Raw genomic sequence first — 26,370 nt, 5'->3', positions numbered from 1 at the left:
ATTATATCAGCCCTTTGTTTTACTTATTCCAGCCGCATCCTACTTGGTATCTATCATGAACTCCAATTCGAAGATCAATTAAACTTTTGATTTGTCTGGTCTGAGATGGTTCCTAGTGAAATGAAACCACAATGTGACAGCTCCTTCTAGAGATGTAGCAAGAAATTGATGTTATCTTGTGAGCAAAATTAATATGGCAGAAACAGTAAATTCTAGGCCATGAGAAGAAACTGCAGCTTACCTTCTTTGCCCGTTTTATGGCAACTACCTGACCACCTGGTAATAGGGCCTTGTAGACAGTGCCAAAGCCTCCTTCACCAATCTTCATTTACGGTGAAAAATTTTGGGTGGCTCTAGCAACCTGACTCAGATTTAGATAAATTGATCCCAAGAGGAAACTGAATCCACTGCAAGAACAACGTGGTCTATTTATCAACAGGCATTAAAATTCACCAAGCTAAAATGTATCAGTACTAAGATCATGAAAAGAAAGTGAAAATTTTAAAAAATAAAATTGTCTATAAGGCATGAGGAAGCCAAATAGAGCCAACATTTTGACTCTTTGAATTACCTTATACAACATTTTGCTATCTGGCCTTACAGGTGATGTCCAAAAATAAAATTTCTTGCATGGTTTCTCTAAAACATGATTGTTTCCAATTTCAGTCCAGTGCCATTCCTTTGACAACTCCAGAGAATATATTATCAACTTCTTCTTGGAAAATGTTTTTAAAAGCCCAATCACTTCAGTCTCAGAATCTCCTTGTTGAGAATAATATTATAATACTGAACATCTATACTGTTAGATTTCCAATCAATCATTTCTTCATAGAAAAAAAAAATGCTAAGCACGAAGAGGAGATAAATGAGGAGCTTGAGGAAATAAAAAATTTACATATCAGAAGGTTAGAAAAAATGTAACTAAGATTTCAAGTAAGCTAAACAGTGACAATAGTGTTTTTTTTTTTTTTTTTTTTTTTGGGGGGGGGGGGGGAAGACAAAGAAACCAAACATTTATATATATATATACACACACACACCCACACAATACAAATAAACAATAGATCTCAATAATCAAATCGAGAGAGAGGGGAAGGAAGAGCTTGAGAGAGAGAGAGAGAGAGAGAGAGAAATCAATACCTTGCGATGAAGCTTCGAAATCAAGAGAGAGAACTTCAAAATCAAAATTGCTCTGAGATGAATCTCAAAATCGAAATAGCTCTAAGACCGATCTGAGAAATCAAGCACAACCTCTCTTGAGATCACTTCCTCTGCGATCGAAAACAACCCCTCTTCTCTCTTTGCAATCTCCCAGAGCTTCAAAGCTTCAGATCGATATCACAGAGAACAAAGGATGAATCGAGAGAGAGAGAGAGAGAGAGAGAGAGAGAGAGAGAGAGAGAGAGAGACAGTGGAGCTTCAGAGCTTCAAATCGAAATTGCTCTGATGAATCTGTATGAATCTCAAAGAAAATCGCTCTGAATCAAAATCGCTCTCAAGGTATAGAAGCAGTTGGGGGTGAGCAAGAGGGAGGCGTGAGGATTCAAAATAAGGGTTTACAAAGCCTTAACAAGTATTCTGAGATTAAAAAATAGACGTGTGAGGCACAACGTATTTGGAGGCGTTTCCAAAACGGCGTCGTTTTATTAAGAGAATATGCGACATTTTTATAAAACGTCGTTAAATATGAATAAAAGTGACGTTTAAAAAAATGTCCTTAAAAAAATGCCGCCTAAATCCATTTTTCCTGCAGTGATGTTTGACCCAAGAATGCAGAAAACAACTCCTAGTTCTCTCGGGAAGATGTTTGATCAACCAGTTCATACATGTAACATACAAGAATAAATCAAGACTAGCCATCAAATTTCTGATAGACTCTGGTCACAATTCAAGCCATTCAATTCTATATTTATGGAAGCATAATGCAACCTAACCACGTTATCACATTTCACACATTACTTCCATGCTGCGCCAACTCAAAGTCAGTTATAGATTGGTTATACTTAGATGATCCAAGCCATTCAATTAGCAGACTTCATATTGAATCTCCACAATCATTATACTGGTCAAAATTCTAGCAAGAGGCTACAATACTATCTCACACTTCTAAGTAGGGTATATACAAAGACCCATCATTGTCCACACAAATAGTCACTAGTTAAGACAAAGGGTTGCTTTCCTTTCAATTTCATAAAACCACCCACATGTAATTGATTTAATCCTATTTTATTAGCCAACATCAATGCCCTAATCTGCATGAGAGTACACCATATATAATATAACCAGTACACTGCTATCTAATTCACATCGACTGCACCCGATAATATCGGTAGTTAATTCATCCTAGGTTCCTCCATCAACAAAAAAGAACAAAGCCCTCTTCCATAGAGATAAAAACCAACTCAAATATTCAACTTCCACCTGGTTTTAGGTTCCACCCAACTGACGAGGAGTTCATCGTGCACTATTTGAGAAACAAAGCAACTGCAGGTTCACCGCCAGCAGTTATTTTTGCTGAAGTAGATCTCTACAAGTGCAACCCTTGGGAGCTACCAAGTCTGTGTAGTTGCACCCAACACTTTGTTCTTGAAATCTTCTTTTATTCTTTGATGGTCAAACTTACCAAGCGAAAAAGAAATTTTTTTTTTTTCTTTTTTAAACAGGGAAAGCTTTGTTTGGCGAGGAGGAATGCTACTTCTTCACCCCAAGGGATAGGAAGTACCCCAACGGAGTGAGGCCTAATAGGATGGCAGCTTCAGGTTATTGGAAGGCTACAGGAACTAATAAACCAATTCGCAGTTCATGTGGAGCAAGGATAATTGGAGTGAAAAAAGCTCTGGTGTTCTATAGAGGACACCCTCCAAGAGGAATCAAGATGGACTGGAATGTGTAGGAGAACAGATTGCCCGAAGCAACGATGTTGACTTCCAACCAAAAAGGATGCATAAGGGTAAGTTGTTTTGCATGATATCTAGCTTTCATTTACATTCCATTTGCTTCAGCAGAAAACTTTCAGAGAAAACACTTTCTTATGTTTGGCTGCATCCTTGAAACTAATGTACTAATGATTGTATTAGTGGTGGCGGTGGGGCGGCAGTGGTGGCCGCAGTAGTGATCGTGGTGGTGAAGGTGATGGTAGCGGTGATGGTGCAGTGCCACTGGTACGATGTTAGTCCAGAAAACGTTTTCCGCCCAAATAGGCTTCTTTTCCTTTGACCACGGAAACATTTTCCGTTGACTTTCGTTTTCCATTATGCCAAACACCAGCGCAAACAAATGGAGTGTTAACAAGAAGTGGATGTTCGTATGAATCACTGGATCCAACATGAGGGCTTAACCTTTCATGCCACTTCTTGCATTGGCATAGTCTACAACAAGCTCTAATGTACTAATGGTTGTATTAGTGGTGGTGGTGGGGTGGCGGTGGTGGCCGCAGTGGTGATGGTGGTGGTGAAGGTGATGGTAGCGGTGGTAGTACAGTGCCACTGGTATGACATTAGTCTGGAAAACGTTTTCCGCCCAAATAGGCTTCTTTTCCGTTGACCACGGAAACATTTTGCGTTGACTTTCGTTTTCTGTTATGCCAAACACCAGCACAAACAAATGGAGTGTTAACAAGAAGTGGATGTTCTTATGAATCACTGGATCCAACATAAGGGCTTAACCTTTCATGCTACTTCTTGCATTGGCATAGTCTACAACAAGCTCTAAGCAGCTCCTCTTCTCATGAGTTTCCAATAACACATGCAGACACAATACACATTTCATATATCAACTCAATACCAGCACAAGAATATTGATAATTTTTCTATTTTTTTACACTAAGCAGAGATTGACTGAATGCTTTTCTTCTTAACAGTTCGATAATTGGGTACTCTGCCAAGTTCGGCAGAAAAACAGTATAAGGAACAGTTTGGAAGATCAATTTGGTTATAGAAATGAACCATGTGAAGAACCATGCTCTACAAGTACAAATGCCAAACTTGAAATGGTCAGAGAATTTCTGTACAGAGATTGCCTGGTGTTACCATTAATCATTGGCTCTTTCCATGGACAGTTTCTGGCATAAGCTTTGAAGCTAGCAAAACCTCTACTTCAGTCTGTGAAGGCTATTCTGACAAACTATTCACAATACTCAGTCCCACCTTTCAACAGTTCGATCAATGGACATAAGAGAGAGCAGCCCACTGAAGGAACTCAGTATGAGAATTTCATCCAACCCAAGAAGGTAACTGACAGAGATGATCAATGGAGCGACAACAGAACTGAATCGAATTTATGTATTACAAACCAGTCCGAAGATAACAACTTCAACACCAACCAATGGAATTCTATAATCCAATATCAAGAGTTTAATCACTTGGACTTCGCAGAAGGTGAGTGAAGTATTCGGGAAACCATATGGATATAACATCTAGGTGTTTTCTGGAAGTGACTGTATGTTTCATATTTTTAAAGATGTTGGAATGTGTCAAATAAGTCTTGTACAACAAGGTAGTGGGCCAAAGCAAATACAGTGATTTATTTCACTGGGAATGCTTCATAAAAAGAATTTCTAACTAGAATGACACGGCACTATTACTTCAGAAACTAATAACGATGATGATGGATATTTGTTATGAAATAATTAGAAACTAACATGTCATGTTCTACGAGTGAATTTCTAGTTATAAATTCAGTTTGTAAATCACTACTTTTTTCATAAGTAAATACATATGTACATAAATGGGTATGTTGTAGATATCTGAGTAATATATACACATATATTGCAACTAAAAGTTCACTCTCCAAGCATGTGAATCTTTGGGTTAAATGAAACTGTTACAAGCTTATTGAATGTTTTCTTTGCAATTAATGAATGAAGTGCCTAGACATGTTGAAGATAAGATTACATGAGATATGTTAATTGTTAAAAGTATTGATCAACGAAATTATAGTAGAATAAATGTTTTAAGAGTAGAGAACAGCTTTAGATTAAGAGGTTTTGAATATATAAAACTACAATCAAATAGATGAAATATAACTTAACAAAAACATACATTAATTAAAAATAAGGAATACTGTGGGAGCCAGATAAAAGTGGACGCAAATAGGCCGAATAGACATTTAGATAATCGGTACATGTTATACTCGCCCCTGTCTTGTACGTTCTGGATGCCGAATAGATTAGTCGGTCAAAAAACCAGCTGAATGAGGGGCCGATTGGAAGATGGAATACGACGAAAGAAGGGCCGAGTGAGCAATCACACGACGGATTAGTAGTGGGCCCCATCCTAAAGACTGGGAGCGTATATAAATAGAAGAGCAACAACCAACGAGAGGTATGTGAGAACTAGTACACTTAACTTAAGATACAAACAATCGAGAGAGTATATACTGACTTATCCATCGGAGTGCTAATTCCGACACCCCCGACCGGAGTGTTCATTCTTTTTCAGGTTACTAGCTGAGGATCTCGAGTGCCCCATTGGATCCAAAGAGTATTTCCAAAACCACTCCCCCACAATTGGCGCCGTCTGTAAGAATACTCAAGCACATCCATGGCGGGCGTGACGGAAGATCTTCCGACAATCGCTGGCGACCCTACGCCTCAAGATGAAACCACTCCAAGTAACATGTTTAGGCCAGAGAATATTACCGCAAGAAGGGCCTTGAACTTCGATTTACCCTCGACATCAGCACATGAGGCAATGCAAGCGATTATAGAGCAAGCAAAGCAAAGCAAAACGAACAGAGGTTGGAAACATGTTGGCTGAGAACGAGCGCCTTCGACAAGATTTGGCCTTGGAGGTGGCAAAATCTCGACAAGCTACGCGCCAAGACCCGAGATGACCTCTAAGAAAGGATGGTTGACGATCCCGAATTCAGAAACAAGACACTAGCAGTGATTCTGACTCGTCATCCCCAGATTCCAAAAAGAAGGGATGAGTAGCAGTCTCCAGTTCTTCCGAAGGGAGTCCGTGTGCAAGGACTAAACGAAGACGAGATGACTCGGACAAGAGGATCAACATGACCCCTTTGTACGACGGATTGCAAGGACAGTGCTACCCAAAAAGTTCCAAGCACCGTCATTCACCTTGTATGATGGTAAATAAGACCCCACCGATCACATTCGCCATTACAAGCAAGCCATGACGCTCCATGCAGACGACAAGGCCCTCATGTGTTGAATATTTCCGAGCAGTTTGGGACCACTGGCTGTCAGGTGGTATTATAAACTGGAGCCGGCCTCGATCAAGAGCTTCCACCAACTCCAAAAATCCTTCAGAGCAAGGTTCATCACTAATGAGGTCCAGCCGAAGCAAGCAGATTCTCTGTGGGCAATGCAAATTCAACCGGAGGAAACCTTTCGTGCGTACTCGGCACAGTATTGGGAATGTTTTAATCTAGTAGATGATGCCTGCAATGACTCCATGGCCATTACCGCCTTCAAGATGGGGTTACATCCAGACAATGCCCTCCGCAGCTCTTTGACCAGACGGCCCCCAAAAACGATTTGGTCGTTGATGAAAAAAGTTGAGAAATACTACAAAGTAGAAGACGATGCCCTCCGAGTCAAAGACGAGCATAAAGCCACTAAGTCGGCCCCGCCTGAAGTTGTGCAGCCGATAAACGCAGTACCACCACGAAGCCCTGAATCACGGAATCGGGCTAAGCGAGATAGAAGACGGGATTCACGCCGATCAAACGACCAATGTCTACACTGAGCTAATGAGCAGCTTCAAGTTGATAGCAAGCGCGCGAGGCGCGCTGACAAGAAATACACAGAGTTATCGGAGCCGATCAATGTGGTTATGGCTAAGGTTCAACACCTTCCGTTCTTCAAATGGCCATAAAAAATGGTGGGACCTCCCAACACAAGAATACGGGATAGGCGGTGCAAATATCACAAAGATTACGGTCATGATACTGACAGTTGCTATGCTTTGAAAGACTACCTTGGGGAGTTGGTACAAGACGGTCGGCTCCAGCAACATGTCCGAAAGAACAACTCAACAAAAACAGTTGCCCTACGGCAAGATTCACCTCCGTTCGGCGTCATCCATATGATATACAGCCTGCCAACAGCCCCAACCGTGCATGTAGTTCAGTTACATCCAGGCCCCCAAAAGCAAATCACACCAGCAAAATGGCCCCATGAAGCTCCAAATATTGCCTTCGACGATTCTGATTTGATCGGTATAACACTCGCCCACATTGATCCATTGGTCATCGAACTACGCGTAAACCGATTCACCGTTGAACGCGTTCTCATAAACCAGTGGAGTACTTCGAAGGTTATATATTACAAGACCTTCATCAAGCTCGGGTTCGCCGAGTCAGACCTGTCTCCAGCTCCTTATCCATTATTCGGCTTCAACGCTAATCCAAAATACCCGTTGGGAAAACTCACACTACCAGTTCGAGCGGGCTCCCAAACAGTGGATGTGGAATTCTTGGTTGTCAAGCTGCCTTGACCGTATAGTCTCACCATAGGGCGAACTTGGTTGCATACCATGCAAGCCATGCCAAGCACCTATCACCAACTGCTCCACTTCCCCACAGAACGCGACATTGAGCAAATCTGTGGTTCCCAGAAATCGGCACAAGCATGTTATCTCCTTGTTGCAAAGACACCAAAAGAGTTGGAAGTGAATTCTATTAAGGTGCCAGATCGAGAAAGCATCGACGATGTTGGGCAGCTCCCAAGTGAAAAGGCCACGGAAGCCCTGAATCGAGTTGAAATTGACGAGAATCCTGACAAGTTCTTTATGGTCGGTGCCTCCCTGAATGAAGCCGACAAGCAACAGCTAATTTCCTTCTTGCTCAGCAACCTTGATGTATTTGCGTGGACACCATATGAGATGCTGGGTGTGGATCTGTCTGTTTCGTAGCACCGTTTAAACGTTGACCCTAAATGCAAGCCGATTATTCAGAAAAGCCAACGGTCAGCTGCAGAACACACTGCTGCCATTGTTGAGGAAGTTGACCGGTTGCTCGATGCTGGGGCAATCCGGGAAGTTACCTACCCTACATGGCTGTCGAACACTATGGTTGTCAAGAAGAAAAATGGCACTTGGCGTGTTTGTGTGAATTTCACGGACTTAAATAAAGCTTGTCCTAAGGATTGTTTTCCTCTCCCCAGAATAGACCAACTTGTAGATGCCACGGCGCGTCATCAACGTATGAGCTTCCTCGATGCCTACAGAGGTTACCATCAAATCGCCATGCATCCGGAGGACCAAGACAAAACTGCATTCTTCAACCAAGAGGAACCTATTGCTATAAGGTTATGCCTTTTGGACTGAAGAATGCAGGGGCAACTTACCAAAGACTAGTCACCGCCATGTTCAAGGAGCAACTCGGCCGTACTATGGAAGTGTACATTGACAATATGGTGGTTAAGTCCAAAGAAGAGCAAACTCATCTAGCCAATCTGGAGGAGACATTTGGCATTTTACGAAAGTACAAAATGAAGCTGAATGCTTCCAAGTGTGCATTTGGGATCGGATCCGGCAAATTCATTGGCTATATTGTCAACCACCGAGGAATTGAAGCCAACCCGAGGCAAATCACAGCAATCTTGGAACTTGGCTCCCCTCGATCGGTGAAGGAGATTCAAAAGTTGATAGGGATGGCCGCCGCACTCAACAGGTTCATCAGTCGTTCCACAGATCGTTGCCGACAATTCTTTCATAACCTACGGCAGGGTAAGGCTTTTGAATGGACCTCTGAGTGCGAAGCCACTTTCAACGGTCTGAAGACCTACCTCTGATCAGTTCCACTTTTGACAACACCTTCAGCAGGTGACCCGCTCATTTTATATCTGGCAGTCTCTGACCGGGCCGTCAGCGCCGTACTGTTAAAGGAAGAGCTTGGGGGAGCAACGGCCAGTGTATTATGTGAGCAAGGCAATGGTTGACACCGAAACACGTTACCTTCCGTTAGAAAAACTCATCCTAGCCCTCATCATGGCAGCAAGAAAACTGATGCATTACTTTCAGAGGTATACCATCGGGGTACTAACGGACTACCCCCTCCGGGCAATACTCCGTAGTGCAAAAGCATCAGGGCGCATTTCAAAGTGGGCTCTTGAACTCGGCTAGTACGATATTCAATTCCTGCCTAGAACCTCAATCAAGAGGCAAATGCTTGCCGACTTTGTGGCCGAATTCACTGGAGGTCTTGCCGACTTGAAGTCTGATCAAATTCAACCTAAGTCGAACTGGAGAATTTATGTTGGGGACATTTGGCAGTTGTATTGTGATGGATCGTCCAATCAATGCGGCAACGGAGCCGGAGTAGTGATCATGGCTCCTGACGGAGCAATAATTGAGCAGGCTATCAAACTCGGCTTCGAAGCATCGAACAATGAGGCCGAATACAAAGCCCTGCTAACCGGCTTGCGGAATGCACATCTCCAGAGTGCTCGGCGTTTGCTTATATTTTGTGATTCAAAACTTGTGATCAATCAACTAAAGGGAGAGTACGCGGCCAAAAACAACTGTATGGCCGCTTACATGAAAACGGCAAATTCCTTGCTGGCAAAATTTGATCATCATGAATTGAATCAAATAACCCGTGATCAGAACACACATGCAAACGCCCTGGCTTGCCTAGCCTCCGCCATTAACTCAGAAATTAAACGGACAATCGAAGTGGATTTCATCCTTAAGCTGAGCATTAGCCCTTTAGAGGAAGTCCAGATCAATGTCAGAGTCAGGTCCAAGTTGGATGGCCTCCATTGCTGCATTTCTATCTTCCGAACAGCTCCTATCGGATAAGAAAGAAGCACACAAGCTGCGAAACAAAGCCCTGCGATACTACTTGGATCCACAAAGAAAGCTTTACAAAAAATCCCTTTCTGGCCCATACTTAGAATGCGTTCATTCAGATAAAGTCGAGGAACTCCTGACTGAAATACATGAAGGTAGCTGTGGTGCCCATTCTGGCGGCCGCTCTTTGGCCCATCGAGCTGTGACACAGGAGTATTATTGGCCGACAATGAGAGCTGATGCCGAATGTTTTGTAAAAAAATGTGAACAGTGCCAGAAGTTTTCTCCCTTAACCCATCTGTCTGCTGAAGAGTTAAGCTCTATAACCAGTCCTTGGTCGTTCGCCCAATGGGGACTTGACATCGTCGGACCATTGCCTCGCGCCCCGGGCAACAAGCGATTTTTGATTGTTGCAACAGATTATTTCACAAAATGGGTGGAAGCGGAGGCACTAACGCACATTCGAGATACTGATATGACGCGTTTTGTATGGAGAAATATCATAACACGATTCGGTATTCCGAGAGCACTTATTTCAAACAACGGCACCCAGTTTGATTGCGGTGTCTACTGAGAACTGTGCAGCAAGTATGGTATTCGGCACTATTTTTCCACCCCGGCTTATCCTCAGAGTAATTGCCAAGCTGAAGTCTCCAACAAATCTATTTTGGACAACATTTTGAAGAGGCTGGAGAAAGCTAAAGGCAGATGGGTCGACGAATTGCCGAGTGTGTTATGGGCTCATCGCACTACTCCGAGGCGATCCACTAGGGAGACGTCGTTCGCTTTGTACTTCGGAAGGCAGGCAATCATCCCCTTGGAGATCGGCCTCCCAACCTTGAAATCAAAAGTTTTTGATATGGGTCGAAATGACATGATGTTGGCCTTGGATTTGATTCTGATTGAAGAATGAAGAGACCGTGCCCTTGCATCCATGGCACGGTACCAGCAGCAGCTTGCTAAGTTGTATAATTAACGTGTTCAGCTGCACCGCTATATACCAGAAGAGTTGGTCCTGAAGAAAGTGATTCCAGCTGCCAGGAATCCGGCTGATGGAAAATTGGGTCTTAACTGGAACGGCCCCTATCAGATCGACTCAATCGTGGGAGTGGAGGCATATCGGCTCAAAGACATATCTGGGAGGAGTCTGCCACGACCTTGGAATTCAATGCACTTGCGTAAATTCTATCATTAAACCCGACCTGTAGGGCATGATACTTGTTTTGAATGGTTCACCATGTACATATTTCACTTTTGCAATGCAAAGTTTCCTGTTTTCTCATTGCGAAATCCAGTTCAAAAGTGTTCCAATTTAAGCCTTCGGATTCGGAGCGCCCTTCGTGGATATCATGACTGGCCAAGTGAAGCCTTCGAATTCGAAGCCCCATTAGTGTATGACACTTTTGAGCCGATTAAGTCTCCGGATTCGGGGCGCCCTTCGTGGATATCACAATTGGCCAAGATGAAAAAAGCCTCCGAATTCAGAGCCCCATCCATGCACGTCACGTTTAGGCCGAATAAGACTCCAGATTCGGAGCGTCCTTCGTGGATACCACGATTAGCCAAGATAGAAAAACCTCCGAATTCGAAGCCACACTGTGCAGGTCACGTTTGGGCCGAATAAAGACTCCGAATTCGGAGCGCCCTTCGTGTATCACGATTGGCCAAGATAAACCTTTGAATTCGGAGCCCCATTAGTGCATGACACGTTTGGGCCGATTAAGCCTCCGAATTCGAAGGGCCCTTCGTGGATATCACGATTGGCCAAGATGAAAAAAGCCTCCGAATTCGGAGCCCCATCCGTGCACGTCACGTTTGGGCCGAATAAGACTCCAGATTCGGAGCGCCCTTCGTGGATACCACAATTGGCCAAGATAAAAAAGCCTCCGAATTCGGAGCCCTACCGTGCAGGTCACGTTTTGGCCAAATAAAGACTCCGGATTCGGAGCGCCCTTCGTGTATCACGATTGGCCAAGATAAGTCTCCGAATTCGAAACCCCATTAGTGCATGACATTTTTGGGCTGATTAAGCCTCCGGATTCGAAGCCCCTTTCGTGTATCACGATTGGCCAAGATAAGTCTCCGAATTCGGAGCCCCATTAGTGCAGGACACTTTTGGGCCGATTAAGACTCCGGATTCCAAGCGCCCTTCGTGTATCACGATCGGCCAAGATAAGTCTCCGAATTCGGAACCCCATCCGTGCAAGTCACATTTGGGCCGAATAAAACTCCGGATTCGAAGCGCCCTTCGTGTATCACGATCGGCCAAGATAAGTCTCCGAATTCGGAGCCCTATCCGCTCAGGTCACGTTTGGGCCGAATAAGACTCTAGATTCAGAGCGCCCTTCATGAATATCATGATTGGCCAAGATGAAAAAAGCCTCCGAATTCGAAGCCCCATCCGTACAGGTCACGTTTGGGCCGAATAAGACTCCGGATTTGGAGCGCCCTTCGTGGATACCACGATTGGCCAAGATAAAAAAAAGTCTCCGAATTCGGAGCCCTACCGTGCAGGTCACGTTTAGGCCGAATAAAGACTCCAGATTCGGAACACCCTTCATGTATCACGATTGGCCAAGATAAGTCTCCGAATTCGAAGCCCCATTAGTGCATAACACTTTTGGGCCAATTAAGCCTCCAGATTCGAAGCCCCTTTTGTCTATCACGATTGGCCAACATAAGTCACCGAATTCGGAGCCCCATCCGTGCACGCCACGTTTGGGCCGAATAAGACTCTGGATTTGGAGTGCCCTTCGTGTATCACGATTGGCCAAAATAAAAAAGCCTCCGAATTCGGAGCCCCATCCGTGCACGTCACGTTTGGGCCGAATAAGACTCTGGATTCGGAACGCCCTTTGTGGATCTCACGATTGGCTAAGATAAAAAAGCCTCCGAATTCGGAGCCCCATCCATGCACGTCACATTTGAGCCGAATAAGACTCCAAATTCGGAGTGCCCTTCATAGACCTCACGATACACAGCAAAAATTGAAATATGCAAGCATTCAAGATGAAATGTTTCATTAAATTGATCAACTGGCACAAAGTGTATAAACATAATTTGAAACATTCAAACATTCAAAATAGAGTGTTTTATTAGATTAACCAATAAATACATAATTTACACTCAATCTACGTTTGAGCATTACAATGACTACTTCTATTCGGCATCTCCCTCGTCATCACTCTTCTCGACTTCGAAGGCTGAAAAGGGAAAATGATGACCTTGATATAGCGGCGACGCCGAATCAACGCCTGCTGCCCGGAGAGCGTCCGCAGCTTGAAGTGCCTTGATCCAACCGTGTTTAAATCCACGATTTTCACAACGATAGACCTCCTCAGCAAGTTTTTCCTTGGTCTTATCTATCCCGACCTTCCAGCCGTCATGAAAGCCTTTTTCATAGGCCCTGGACTTAGCAGTCTCAATTGCAAACATGCTAGCCGTGTCCCGATCGGCAATCGCATGACTTATTAGCTGCTGAGTCACCCTTTCCTCCATGACCGGGTTAAGATGGCCAGCTGATTGTGACTCGGCAGTCTTGACCTTTCTTAGTTCGCGCTGCGTGAGCTTCTAAGCTTCAAATGTGTTCGTCTCTCTGCTCTATATCCCGCCGTGCGGCACAAAGACGCATGTCGATTTCATAGGCGGTGTACAGCCCCTTCACCGCCCTATGAACGCCTTCCCAAAACACTTCGAAATCTTGTTGACCTGCTATCGACTGCTGGACTTCAGGTGGAAAAATCTGTCGAGCGAACTCGACTGCCACATTTGGGTCACGAACGATTGAATCCACTTCTATCATTAGTCTATTCCCCACAAAGACCACAAAACTCAACGGGCGAGGTGTCGCATCGGGTTCTCTTCCGGAGCGAGGTGGAAGGGATCTACCCCATTGCCGCTTTTCCCTCCTAGGCGACCTACTTCGGCGACGAGGGGACTGGCGTCTCTCCCGCTCCCTCGAAGTCCTACCTTCCGTGCGTGTAGGTTCGCCACTTCGATTTATTTCTCCTTCCAACGCAGCTAATGTCCTCCCCTCTCCTCTGCTGTTGAAGAACAATCTATTTGACATTTGCACTTGTCTAACCTTCCTCAACGAACTGGACTGAGATGTTGAGTCTGAACATATTAATAGGACCTACGTGCACGAAGCGCTCATCCCATTTATTCCTTACGGGGGCAGCACCCTCGAGGCGATATCATTAATGCTAAACTTCAAAAGCCTCACGCCACGAACTAACTATTTTCGGCGTCCCAGTTCAAGTGCTGGCTGGGGCAAGGGCAAATTAATCAATCTATTCGGCATAACTATCAAAGCTCAGCCGAAGTTCCATTGTGCCCCAGCAAATTACTGAACTGCCGTCTTCAATCTGTCTTGGTTCATTAACTCGCTGGGGCAATGGCAGATTAATCAATCTATTCGGCATAACTATCAGAGCTCAGCCGAATTTCCATTGTACCCCAACAAGTTACTGAACTGCCATTTGTCTTGGTTCATTAACTCGCTGAGGTAAGGGCAGATTAATCAATCAATTCGGTATAACTATCAGAGCTCAGCCGAATTTCCATTGTGCCCCAGCAAGCTACTGAACTGCCGTTTTCAGTCTGTCTTGGTTCATTAACTCGCTGAGGCAAGGGCAGATTAATCAATCTATTCGGCATAACTATCAGAGCTCAGCCGAATCTCCATTGTGCCCCAGCAAATTACTGAACTGCCGTTTTCAGCCTGTCTTGTTTCATTAGTCCGACTGGTTCATTAACCTACGGCGGCAAGGGCATATTCACTAATATATTCATTCAGCTAAGCTGCAGCACTTTACAGTTATTTTTAATTAGGCAGCTTGTTTCATTCATTTCATGATTTTACATCTTACTTGGCGGCTAACAAGCACATTCATTGAGCACAAAAGGCGAAAATAATTTCCATTCATAAGTTGCGCGCAAATAGCAAAATTAATTTTCATTCGTAAATTGAGAACAAATAGAATTCATTTTACAAATGAAAACTATCCTATATCGGCTTCTCAAAAAAATGAACAATCAAAAACAAAAACCTAATACATACAACAAAATCTACATACGCTTAATACCAAAGCAAAATGGAAAATAATTCAATTGTCTTCGGTATCTTCGGGGTCAGACTCCAGCGGCTCAATGTCTACCTGCTCGTATGGAATCGGCTGTTCTGATGTCATGTTAGCAACAGCCAAGGCCTTGAGCCAGCCGTGTTTGAACCCCCTATTTTCAAATTTCAGCACTTCTTCGACATAGTTCGCCAAGGCCGCATTCTTGCCAGCCTGGAACGACTCGGAAAGCGCAGACTCGACATTCACCTTCGCCCGCCTAGACTCTTCCAGGTCGGCCTCCAGCTTTGCAATCATTTCGTTGGCCAGTCTGAGCGCTTCTTCATTCGCTTTCGCCTTTTCCTCAGTAGCTACTTTTAGTGCGACAGCAGTCCTGGCCTCATTTGCTTCTGCATCGGCCCTAGCTCTCTCTTCCGCCGCTTTCGCGGTCTCAGACTCAGCTCGGAAAGAGGCCTCAGCTGCTTTCCCCTTCTCCTTTTCTAATTCGGCTGTAAGGAAGCCGATCTGTTCGATTGCGTCGTGTTGGCGATGTCCAATCTCGGCTATTCTCCTCGCTGCCTGCAAAAGAAAGGAGCAGTGAGCTAATATAGAAACTCCTGTTTAGCCTTGCAGAGCTGTAAAGGACTACATACCAATATCGCCGATTGAGCAGCTAACGCGATAACCAGCAGATCGGCCTCCGCCCTAAAAGTTACTCTGTCAGCCGGCAGAGAAATGGAGGAAGCCAGGCTCAAGGCCACAGCCGAGTCCCTTATAGCCGATGAATCGGAGCTAACCGGCATGTTTTTTATTTTTAGTTGCACTATGAACGGCACAACCAAGTCCGATTCTTCCAAGCGTGGCCGTTTGTCCACTGGATCTTCCAAATGAACGGTGTCGTGATCGGCTGGGCGCTTTTCACCCCTGAACTCCATCACTTGACCCTCCTGTTGATCGACAACAATTTCCGTTTCGAACATTTCATTCTGAGCCACCTCTTCAACAGGAACGGGTGGAGTTTCTTCCCTGGCGTCAAGTGGAGGGGACGAAGGTTGGTTTCGCTCGGCTTCAGCCCTTCTTCGGGCGGCCATCCTCTCGGCGTTCCTCCATTTGGCCATTTGGGTGAGCGACTCGCCGGCCATGTTGTCAGGGTAAGAGCCGGGCAAGTTCCCTAAGTTCGTAAAAATGTCTCCGAAAAAGTCCCCTTGGCCTGAGGCAGGCAGAGGGTCAGATGAATTCAATCCGGCATCCTCAAAAGCCGAATTAAGTGCTTCTTCTATCTTAGCTTCCGACTGGTTCAGGTTCTCGGCGACCGGATCGGCTGCTTGTTCTTCCTCTTGTTCTGATTCAGAGGCTTCTAAACCAACCTCCTTTATGTTTTTGAAGCTGGGAAAGATAAGGGCGGTAAGATGATCTTCACCACTCGGAATTGGAATATGTTCTGTTGCCGAAAACGTAGAGTAAGACGGCGCATATCGCAAAAGAATATGGGCCGCCCTCCCTTGTTTCTGCAAGTTTGGACGGCCAACGAACTGTAGAGCGACTTTAATGTCCGCAAGTACAGCGTCGTTGGAAGAAACCAACACTTTCTTCAAATTGCTACCTGCAAAAACAAAACGGTAAACACATGAAAATAAAGCCGAATACAAATAAAATAGTCGAAGAAACTAGAGTAAGCTATACGGCCGCCTGGTTCGCCTTTTTTCCTAGGCACGAGATCTAGGCGATCTTCACCATCGCCTAATTCCCAGTTGCCTCGGACAACGACCATCACGTCGTCAACATGCTTGCCAGAGCTAGCAAGCATAGTCACTAGGTGATGTTCGGTATCTTTGGCCCTGAGAAAATAGCGTCCCAGTCGGCCAGTAGACTTGGCCAAGGCATAACAATGCCGAATTGCTGGTATGCCTAAGTTAATCCTAAGACGACGGTTCAACTCTGTAATCCCCATTATGATGTGGAAAAAATTCACGTTAGGCTGGGAAGGAATTAGACCCCAGTGTCGAAGAACGGGTGAAGGGAAAAACAGACTCCGCCCTTAGCAATCGATAGGAGAGGAAAGATGATTGTACTCTCATCGGCCTTCTCCATATTAGTGGTGCTGTCTGCCACAAGTGACAGATGGACGTCGTCGAGGATAGAATAATGGCGTTGAAAGCCGAAAATTCGATCCGCAGAAAGGAACTCTTTCAAATTTTTTGCCATCACGGCCAGCCTAAGGGTCAGTGTTTTTAAAGGCTCAAGGCGCACTAAGGCGCCGATGGTCTCTTGGAGCCTAGGCGCAAGGCGCAAGGCGAGGCGCGGGCTTTATTGAAGTAAGGCGCACAGTATTCGTAAAAAATAGAAAAATTAATATAGACTAATCATTCATAGTACTATTACAATTTTTTAAAAAATAAAAAGTAATCAAGATTCAAGACAAAATATAGAATAATTCTCAAAGCCATGAAAGTGCATATTACATAACATTTCAATTTTCAAAGATCAAATAATCCACATTCAATAAAATAAAAACATAAACACTAGACATCTAAAACATAAATATCCAACAAATACTAATATATGTCTTAACACTTAAAAACATCAATATCAAAAGAAAGGATAGGTTAGGTCGGTGTCAGTCAATCATCATCCTCAACATCAATGGCAAGCAAACTATCATCTTCTTCTCCATCAGTTGATTTGTATCCCTCAACATCTTCCTCCTCTGTGTCATCTGAGCCCGCTTCCTCTTCATCTATTAATTGAAGTGGAGTCAATGTTGATGATTTAGATATCCTCGGTTGTGCCTTTGAGCGTGAACTTGTTGCTCTACTTGCATGGCTACTTTCTTCTACTCCAGAAGCTCTAGCAACAGTGGCCCATGTCAAGCCATCATCATCATCAAACACAGGCTCATTATCTTCATCTGATTCTCCATCCATCCTCCCAAGCAACCACTCATTGCTTTCATCAATATTTTGCAAAGATATGGGATCAAGAGTGTTGCGCATGTCATACCTAAATCTCAATGTTCTATTGTATTTGACATACACTAAATCATTGAGACGTTGTTGTTCCAATCTATTTCTTTTCTTGCTATGAAGCTGCAATTATTAAAAAGATATTAAATTCTATATAATGAGAATAAAAAATATTTGAATTGAACAAAAAATTAGTTAGAATGTTAAATACTCACATGTTCGAATACACTCCAATTTCGTTCACAACCCGATGAACTACATGTTAGGCTAAGGACTTTTTTGGCAAAAGTTTGCAAGTTTGGAGTATAAGAACCATATGATGCCCACCAATCAGCTGCGATAATCCACTAGTTAGAAATAATTGTTACCAAGTATTGAGTTTTACTAAAAGTATTACTAAAAATAAACTCTATGAGTCTATAATATATTACCTGGTGCTCTTGTATTTCTTTGCCTAATCGCAACAGACTTGCCAAAAAGACTCTCAGCCTTCATATAAATACTCATCTCATTAGTGATCAAATCTTGAATAGTGATGTTAAAATCCACTTCACCTCTCCACCTCTTCACCCACTTAAACCTACTCCACTAAACCTAACCCACTACACCACTACCACCTCACATACTCCACTAAACCTAACCCACTACACCACTACCACCTCCACTTCACCTACTCCTTACCTACTACACACTCACCCTCTTCTATATATAGGAATCATGGATCATTGTAATAAATATAACAAATCAATATACATCAATCAATAATACATACATCAATTTATTTTACATGGTATCAGAGCAGGTTTAGAACCTAATATTTTTCGCTTCACCGGCGGGCGGCAACCTCACCTTAGTCGTCCGCCGGTCCTCCACCTATTCCGTTTATTTTCTACACATACCTTTCCCATTTCCAATGTAGTTCGTTCCTCAGGCAACTGAATCCATAGTTGACTGTACTACACACTCTCTCCGTCATTGCCATCTCCAACCTCACAGGATGATCAGATTCACAAATCCAGAAATTCCTCCCCTCATTAGGGATAGCTTTTCTATGATTGGTTCTGCCGTTGGTTGTACAACAAGTGCATTCTATGGATTCAACCATGTGATGCCAATCGTTCAGAGGATTGACAGGTGGTGCTGTTCCAGCACTTGCCCAACTTGCATCTTCATCTTATCATTCAGCATTCTCGCCATGAATACCGGTGTACCGGAAAACCCAACCCGCCGTGTTCCGCCAATCTAGCACAACCTGAACTACTCTGCTTCTCTCTGCATCAGATTTGCTCCATGTAGAAATTTGCAGATATCCAGATAGTACAAGATTTGAAAAAAAAAAATAAATATGGATTTCACAGTGATTTTCATGGTTAGCACCACATTAGTGCTTGTGTGTTCTCCATCAACATATGCCCAAACTCCTCAATCTCCAATATTCAGCCTGACTCCGGCTCCAGCACCGGCACCACCATTCGTAAATCTCACAGCGTTACTCACAGTCACCGGCCCATACCACACCTTCCTCAACTACCTTCAGTCCACCAAAGTCATTGACACCTTACAAAACCAAGCAAACAACACTGTGGAAGGGCTAACCCTCTTTGTCCCAACAGATGATGCTTTCTCATCTCTCAAAAAGCCCTCTCTCTTTCACACCCCAATACAGACAGCACGCCACCGTCCCACATGCACTATATGATGAAACCCTTTTTTTAATCCATCCACTCCCTCTCTCTCTGCTCTCTTTTTTCTCTCCATCAACACACTGCAGCAGCAGAGGGAAAAGGGCCACACACACACACACAACACCCACGTGATTTCCCACTTTTCTTTTCTTTACAAGGGCCACACACACACACACACACTCCCACTTTTTCTTTTCTTTTAATATATATATATATATATTTTTATTATAATATATTTCCACCAATATATTTCCACCATCCTCTAAAATAATAATTCTTCACACACTCCCAATTTGACCCATTCTTTTTCTTATTATTATTATTATTATTATTATTATATTTTTTCTTTCTTTTTTTATTTTTCTTTCACTTTATTTTTCATCTTTTTTTCATTATTATTTCTTTGCAAAAAAAAAAAAAAAAAAACAAAACAAAACAAAACAAAAAAAGGCAGAAGACGAACTGCACACCCCACTCATTTTATTCATGTCGGGGCTCACCCCGATCACCATTTTACACCAAAAAAAAAAAAAAAAAAAAACAACACAAACACAAATCAGAACAGTGAGATTTTTCTTCTCTACTCTGCCGCCGGTCTCTTCTTCTTGCCTCCGTCCTGGACGGCCCTTGCCGGTGTTGCCTCCGTGTTTCCCACTCCACTGGGCATGATCACTACTCCCTGCTCCTCCACTGCAGAATATGGCGAACCTCCAAAACGGAACATTACGGTGGCCTTCCGCTTCAGCTCCTTATTTTCCGCCTTTAGCACACTTAACTCTGCTCGCGCATCCTTATACATGCGTTGGAGCAGAGCCAGTTGGGCGTTTAACTGCTGCACCTCATTTGTCCTACTCTGCAGCCGGTTCGACAAATTTGTAACTGCAGTCATGGTTTCCACACATGACTTCAATGTATACTGATTGGCCTCCACATCCGACTGCACTGCCATTCTTTGCTCCACAGACCGCATAGGAAAGTTCAACGGAGCAAACTCCGGGGCGCTTGGTTGAGGTTCCAGTGCCACCGCACCAGTTATCTCTCTTGTTGACTCGTTGAGGTCGGGAAAGAGAGTTAGCAGACCACGGGAAGATGAGGCCATGTTCTGGGTAGCTGAACGGGAAGAAGAGGCCATGTTTTTTGGGTTGCTGAGTGTTTCCGAGAAGGGTTGGATACAGAGTATCTCTCTCAGAAATCTCTCTCAGAAAACAGAGTGTTACAGAGTATCTCTTTTAGAAATCTCTCTCAGACAACGAAGAGTTTTTCAGAGTTTTTTCTAGCAGGTTTTTGTCTCTGCTTCCAAGCCTCCGCCTCTGTCTTGGTTAAATAGCCGAGGCAGCCACGCGTATCGCGCGCCACTTGCCGACAGACGACAAAACGGGCGCGCAAACCAAGATGGTCACGCGTCTCACCATCATGTCCGGCACACCTTTTTATGGAATGGGCACGCCTTTTGATGAAATGGGCGCGCCTTTTGAGGGCGCGACTTTTGAGGGCTCACTATATATATCCATATATATATATATATATATTTGGGCAGCCTATATACACCATCATACAGTGTATTTTTTATGGGTCCGACAAGACTCTGTAAACTGTCCCGACATTACTTCCGGTTAGCTCCTTTATGGGTCCGACAAGACTCTGTAAACTGTCCCGACATTAATTTCGGTTAGTTCCTTTATGGGTCCGACAAGACTCTGTAAACTGTCCCGACATTGATTCCGGTTAGTTTCTACAAGGGTCCAGCAAGACTCTGTAAACTGTCACAACAACTGTTACAACATTGTCTACTACAACGGTCCGACATGACCCCATAAACTGTCTTCTACATCGGTCTGACACCGCCATCCAGTGTCCTCTACACCGTTATGACACCACCATACAGTGTCCTCTACAACGTTATGACACCCCCATACAGTGTCCTCTACAACGTTATGACACCACCATCCAGTGTCTTCACCAATGGTCTGACACGACCATACAGTGTCTCTTATCCTCTTTTATTTTTATGTATTTTCTTGTTTTGTTACTCTCTCCAAACTCAAGTTGGTTAGTTCCTATCCCCCTTGAGTTTGCGGGGGGCTGTTAAAATCCACTTCACCCCTCCACCTCTTCACCCACTTAAACCTACTCCACTAAACCTAACCCACTACACCACTACCACCTCACCTACTCCACTAAACCTAACCCACTACACCACTACCACCTCCACTTCACCTACTCCTTACCTACTACACACTCACCCTCTTCTATATATAGGAATCATGGATCATTGTAATAAATATAACAAATCAATATACATCAATCAATAATACATACATCAATTTATTTTACAAGTGACATCCGGGACCAACCTTTGCATGCATTCATAAAACCCATTCATCACTTCATGATCTCTTTGCACCTCTAACGCTTTTGGGTAAAAGAATTCTGGGTTAAGAAAATGTGCAGCTGCATGTAAAGGTCGATGCAATTGAACATCCCATCTTTTGTCAATGATTTCGAAAATTTCATTATACTTCTCTTCTTTATGATCAAATGAACTTGCAATGCATTCTTTTGCCCTATCCATTGCCTCATAAATGTATCCCATGGGAGGTTTCTTCTCGGTATCAACCAATCTAAGCACTTTGACAAGAGGACCCGAGACCTTAAGGGCAAACACAACAGTATTCCAAAATGAAGGCATCAACAAAGTTTGTGCCATTCTTTTACCTTGTGGCTCCTTTGCCCATTTGCTTGAGGTCCAATCTTCGGAGGTGACCATCTTTCTCAAATTGTTTTTTTGTTGATGCATCCTAGACAAAGTCAAAAAGGCGGTTGCAAATCTAGTTTTTGCAGGCCTGATCAAATTCTTCAAATTTGTAAAGCGCCTCATCATGTTTAGCAACGTAGGCCGATTGTAAATGTAGCCGTGTACTGCAATACCCCTTTCAAATGTCTTTTTCAGTCTAGGTATCTTGAAAATGTCTTCTAACATCAAGTCCAAACAATGAGCAGCACATGGTGTCCAATACAAGTGTTCATACTTAGCTTCCAAAAACCTCCCTATAATGTAACAATAATGAAGAATTATTATTTTCAAGTTTTTAAATTTTAAATACAAAACAAACTATGAGTAAACAATTTTGATGTAAGAAATGAGGAAATATTTTTACCCGCCAACACATTAGCTGCAGCACTATCAGTGATAACTTGCACCACATTCTCTTTTCCAACTTTCTCCACAAACTTGTCTAGTAATTCAAATAGCTTTTGCCCATCCTTTGAATAGCTAGAAGCATCAACCGACTCAACAAACATGGTTCCTCTTGGACAATTAACTAAAAAGTTAATCAATGTCCTTCCTCTCTTATCAGTCCAACCATCTGCCATTATGGAACACCCGTATTTTGCACAATCCTCTTTATGATACTTCATCAAATCTTCAGTATGTTTCACTTCTTTTTTGAGTTGGGTAACCCGCACTTCATGGTATGTCGGTGGCTTCATACCAGGACCATATTGGCCAATGGCTTCAATCATTGGTCCAAAACTCTCATAATTTACTGCATTAAAAGGGATGCCAGCATCATACATCCACCTTGCAAATCTTTGTAGTGCCCGAGCTCTCATTTCTTTTTTATAAGGGTCATTTGCATCAATTTTGGTTTGTTTCCCTTTTTCTTGGTCTTTTCGATTTTTCACCACTGATTCAGGATTGGGTGTGAAGTAAACATCCATAGGCCCTTTTCTCTTTGGCGTTTTTGATTTGGATTTAGATTTGGATGAACCTTGGCTACTACTTGTCAACTTGCGGTGTTGATTGACATTAATCTCAACGACATCATCATCTTCATCTTCATCTTCCATGTCCATGTCATCGAAATCAGGCAACATGTTCATTTCTTCTTTTTGTGTCTTTTTTTTGGACATGAACTCTCTAATCTCTTCTCTTACATGAGAAGGACACTTCGGGCAAACAGTGACATTCCTATAACCTCCCGCAAGGTGTTGTTTCACCCGATAAACACCTCCATTTGATACTTTACCACAAAAATTACACTCAAACTTGTTTAAATTATTCTCCTCCACCAAATGGGCATATTGCCACGCCGGATCTTTTCTATTACTTTCCGATGTCATTTTTTACTTAGTACTTGCTACACAACACAAAAAATAAATAATAAAAAAATAATTTCAGTATAATGAATGTATTGCATGTTATGTGATGAATTAATTAATGTATGTAATGTATGAATCAATTTTCTATTTTTTTAATTAATGATGAATTAATTAATTAATGTACATTCCATTACATTTATTCCTATGTTACATTCAATTTTCTATTAATGTATAATGTATGTAATTTAATGTATGTAATGTATGAATTAATTAATGTTATGAATCAATTTTCAATTTTTTTAATTAATGGTGAATTATGTTACATTCAATTTTCTATTAATGTATAATATAATGTATGTAATTTAATGTATGTAATGTATGAATTAATTAATGTTATGAATCAATTTTCAATTTTTTTAATTAATGGTGAATTATGTTACATTCAATTTTCTATTAATGTATAATATAATGTATGTAATTTAATGTATGTAATGTATGAATTAATTAATGTTATGAATCAATTTTCAATTTTTTTAATTAATGGTGAATTAATTAATTTCAGTATAATGATGAATCAATTTCAGTATAATATAATCATAATAAATGTAAAATATCTATTTTTTTATTTATGTATGTATGTATGAATTAATTAATTTATTTATTTGTTTATGTAATAATCAGGGTTATGAAAGTCAAATAATTGAAAAAAAAAATTATTTATTTATTTATCATAATCAATTTATTTATTTATTTATTTATTTATGAATTAATTAATTTATCATAATCAATTAATTAAGTTATTTATGAATTTATTTATCAATTAATTAAGTTATTTATGGATTTATTTATTTATTTATTTATCATAATCAAAAGAAAAGAAAAGAAAAAATAAAAAAAAAAAAAAAAAAAAAACAGATCACCTTCAACGAAGGTAAAAGAAAAGAAAAGAAAAAAAAAAAAAAAAAAAACAGAGCACCTGCGAAGAAGACGATCGAAGAAGAAGGAGAAGGGGAGAGAGTCGATCTGCGAAGCCCAGACGTTGTCGATCGAAGTTGAACTCGAGCCTGCGAAGTCGATCTCGAACCTGCGAAGTCGAACCTGCGAGAAGTCGATCGAAGTCGAGTCGCGAGAAGTCGAGTCGCAGACTTCTTTTTTGGAACACAGGTTCGTAATCGATCGATTAGGGTTCCTATTTGTCTCATATGCTACATGGGTCGTAATCCTCTGTGATTACGAGCCATTCGAAAGGTTATCTGAGTCGTTAGATCAGATCTACGACTTGAACACTGAGTCGCGCCTAGGCGATCGACTTGCGCCTCTCTCGCCTTGATCAAGTCGCGTCTAAGGCGAGCGCCTGGTTCAATCCGCCTCGCCTGGTACCTGTACAGGCGCAGATACTGAGCCTCGACTCGCCTTGCGCCTAGGCGTGCGCCTAGGCGCGCCTTTGACAACACTGCTAAGGGTTATGAAAAACTGAAAGTAAACAAGGAAACGACATTAGGAGTAAAGGAGAAGAAAACTTACAGGAAGCAGAAGGTATAATGAGAGACAGGAGGAAATTGCAGAGGTCACGAAGTAAAGAAGTTGAACTCGAAGGCGAGCCAAAAACTTTGAATATTCAAAGTATACATTCGAAGAGACAGAGTTTTAAATCACATTAAATGGAGAACGTGTACGAAGAGGCGGGAATTTGTAATGATGACCAAAAAACGTGTGCATTCCGACACACGTTGGAATGAGGTTAACCGCCAAATTTTTTACTTTTCAAGTTCGAAACCAAACACGCCGACTAATTAGTATTAGTAGGGTGTTTGGGGGGCAATTGTGAGAGCCGGATAAAAGTGGACACAGATAGGCCGAATAGGCATTTAGATAATCGGTACATGTTATACTCGCCCCCGTCTTGTACGTTCTGGATGCCGAATAGATTAGTCAGCCAAAAAGCCAGTTGAACGAGGGGCCGATTGGAAGATGGAATACGACGAAAGAAGGGCCGAGTGAGCAATCACACAACGGATTAGTAGTGGCCCCCATCCTAAGGACTGGGAACATATATAAATAGAAGAGCAACAACCAACAAGAAGTATGTGAGAACTAGTACGCTTAACTTAAGATACAAGCAATCGAGAGAGTATATACTGACTTATCTGTCAGAGTGCTAATTCTGACACCCCCGACCTGAGTATTCATTCTTTTTCAGGTTACTAGCTGAGGATCCCGAGTGCCCAATTGGATCTAAAGAGTATTTCCAGAACGACTCCCCCACAAATATCACAGCCCCATAGATTTTAAAAGGGTACCATTTTGTTATCTATAGTCAAATCATTAATGAGAGAGATTTGATAATGCATATCAAAACGCCATGGGTGAAATGTAAGAACTATAAGACCAACCAATTCTTATAATAGAAAATGTTTGGAAGCTACTTAACATGATATAGTAAGACAAACATACTTGAATTGTGGAAGTTGAAATGTATGAAATTGTAAAAAGATATCGCCCTGGTATGAAATTATTTAGGAGTGAACTCTCTAGTGTGCTGGTTTGCGGGAAGTTTTTTGATGTTCCATTTAGGCTTTGGATAGAAGATGGTTTCAGCTATGCGGCGAATGTGATTGGCAGTATACTCGATCCCATTGTAGGCTTATTTTTCCAAAGCGTGTGTATTGAAATTTAAGCAAATAAGGAGATTCCAAATTCCTTCATACTTAATTTAGGTCATGAGGACCCTTATGAAATTAGAGTTGAAGTGTCAAGAAAACCCCAAAAATGTGATGAGTGCAAGGCTTTTAGTCATTAACCA

The 26,370-nt window shown here is 42.4% G+C and overlaps 2 protein-coding genes and 1 pseudogene across 2 annotated transcripts; 1 reads left to right on the top strand and 2 right to left on the bottom strand.

Moving 5' to 3' along the window:
* The first annotated feature begins 1,725 nt into the window (after positions 1 to 1,725).
* On the top strand, positions 1,726 to 4,384 carry LOC114282950 (NAC domain-containing protein 2-like; annotated as a pseudogene).
* A 12,862-nt stretch (positions 4,385 to 17,246) lies between these two features.
* Positions 17,247 to 18,320, bottom strand: LOC145792641 (uncharacterized). The gene is made up of 3 exons (XM_082873758.1): positions 18,210 to 18,320; positions 17,994 to 18,112; positions 17,247 to 17,901 (listed from the first exon to the last, which is right to left on the bottom strand). The coding sequence occupies exons 1-3, from the start codon at positions 18,283 to 18,285 to the stop codon at positions 17,437 to 17,439; spliced, it is 660 nt and encodes a 219-aa protein (XP_082729884.1). The 5' UTR covers positions 18,286 to 18,320; the 3' UTR covers positions 17,247 to 17,436.
* A 3,463-nt stretch (positions 18,321 to 21,783) lies between these two features.
* On the bottom strand, positions 21,784 to 23,655 carry LOC114282796 (uncharacterized). The gene is made up of 2 exons (XM_082876070.1): positions 22,622 to 23,655; positions 21,784 to 22,511 (listed from the first exon to the last, which is right to left on the bottom strand). Exons 1-2 carry the CDS (start codon positions 23,586 to 23,588, stop codon positions 21,784 to 21,786), a joined length of 1,695 nt encoding a protein of 564 aa, XP_082732196.1. The 5' UTR covers positions 23,589 to 23,655.
* Positions 23,656 to 26,370: the final 2,715 nt, after the last annotated feature.

The sequence above is a fragment of the Camellia sinensis genome, chromosome 6 (genome assembly GCF_055761805.1).
Source record: "Camellia sinensis isolate YWXY chromosome 6, ASM5576180v1, whole genome shotgun sequence".
Taxonomy (NCBI): Eukaryota; Viridiplantae; Streptophyta; class Magnoliopsida; order Ericales; family Theaceae; genus Camellia; species Camellia sinensis.
Note: the sequence above shows the minus strand (reverse complement) of the source record. Positions and strands in the feature narration are given on the sequence as shown.

Coding starts and splice junctions, on each gene's coding strand:
- LOC145792641 (XM_082873758.1), bottom strand. CDS start 18,285: ATGAGTATTTATATGAAGGCTGAGAGTCTTTTTGGCAAGTCTGTTGCG. Junction 18,113..18,209: donor AAGAAATACAAGAGCACCAG/GTAATATATTAT, acceptor GGATTATCGCAG/CTGATTGGTGGGCATCATAT. Junction 17,902..17,993: donor ATTGGAGTGTATTCGAACAT/GTGAGTATTTAA, acceptor TAATAATTGCAG/CTTCATAGCAAGAAAAGAAA.
- LOC114282796 (XM_082876070.1), bottom strand. CDS start 23,588: ATGACATCGGAAAGTAATAGAAAAGATCCGGCGTGGCAATATGCCCAT. Junction 22,512..22,621: donor TGCAGCTAATGTGTTGGCGG/GTAAAAATATTT, acceptor GTTACATTATAG/GGAGGTTTTTGGAAGCTAAG.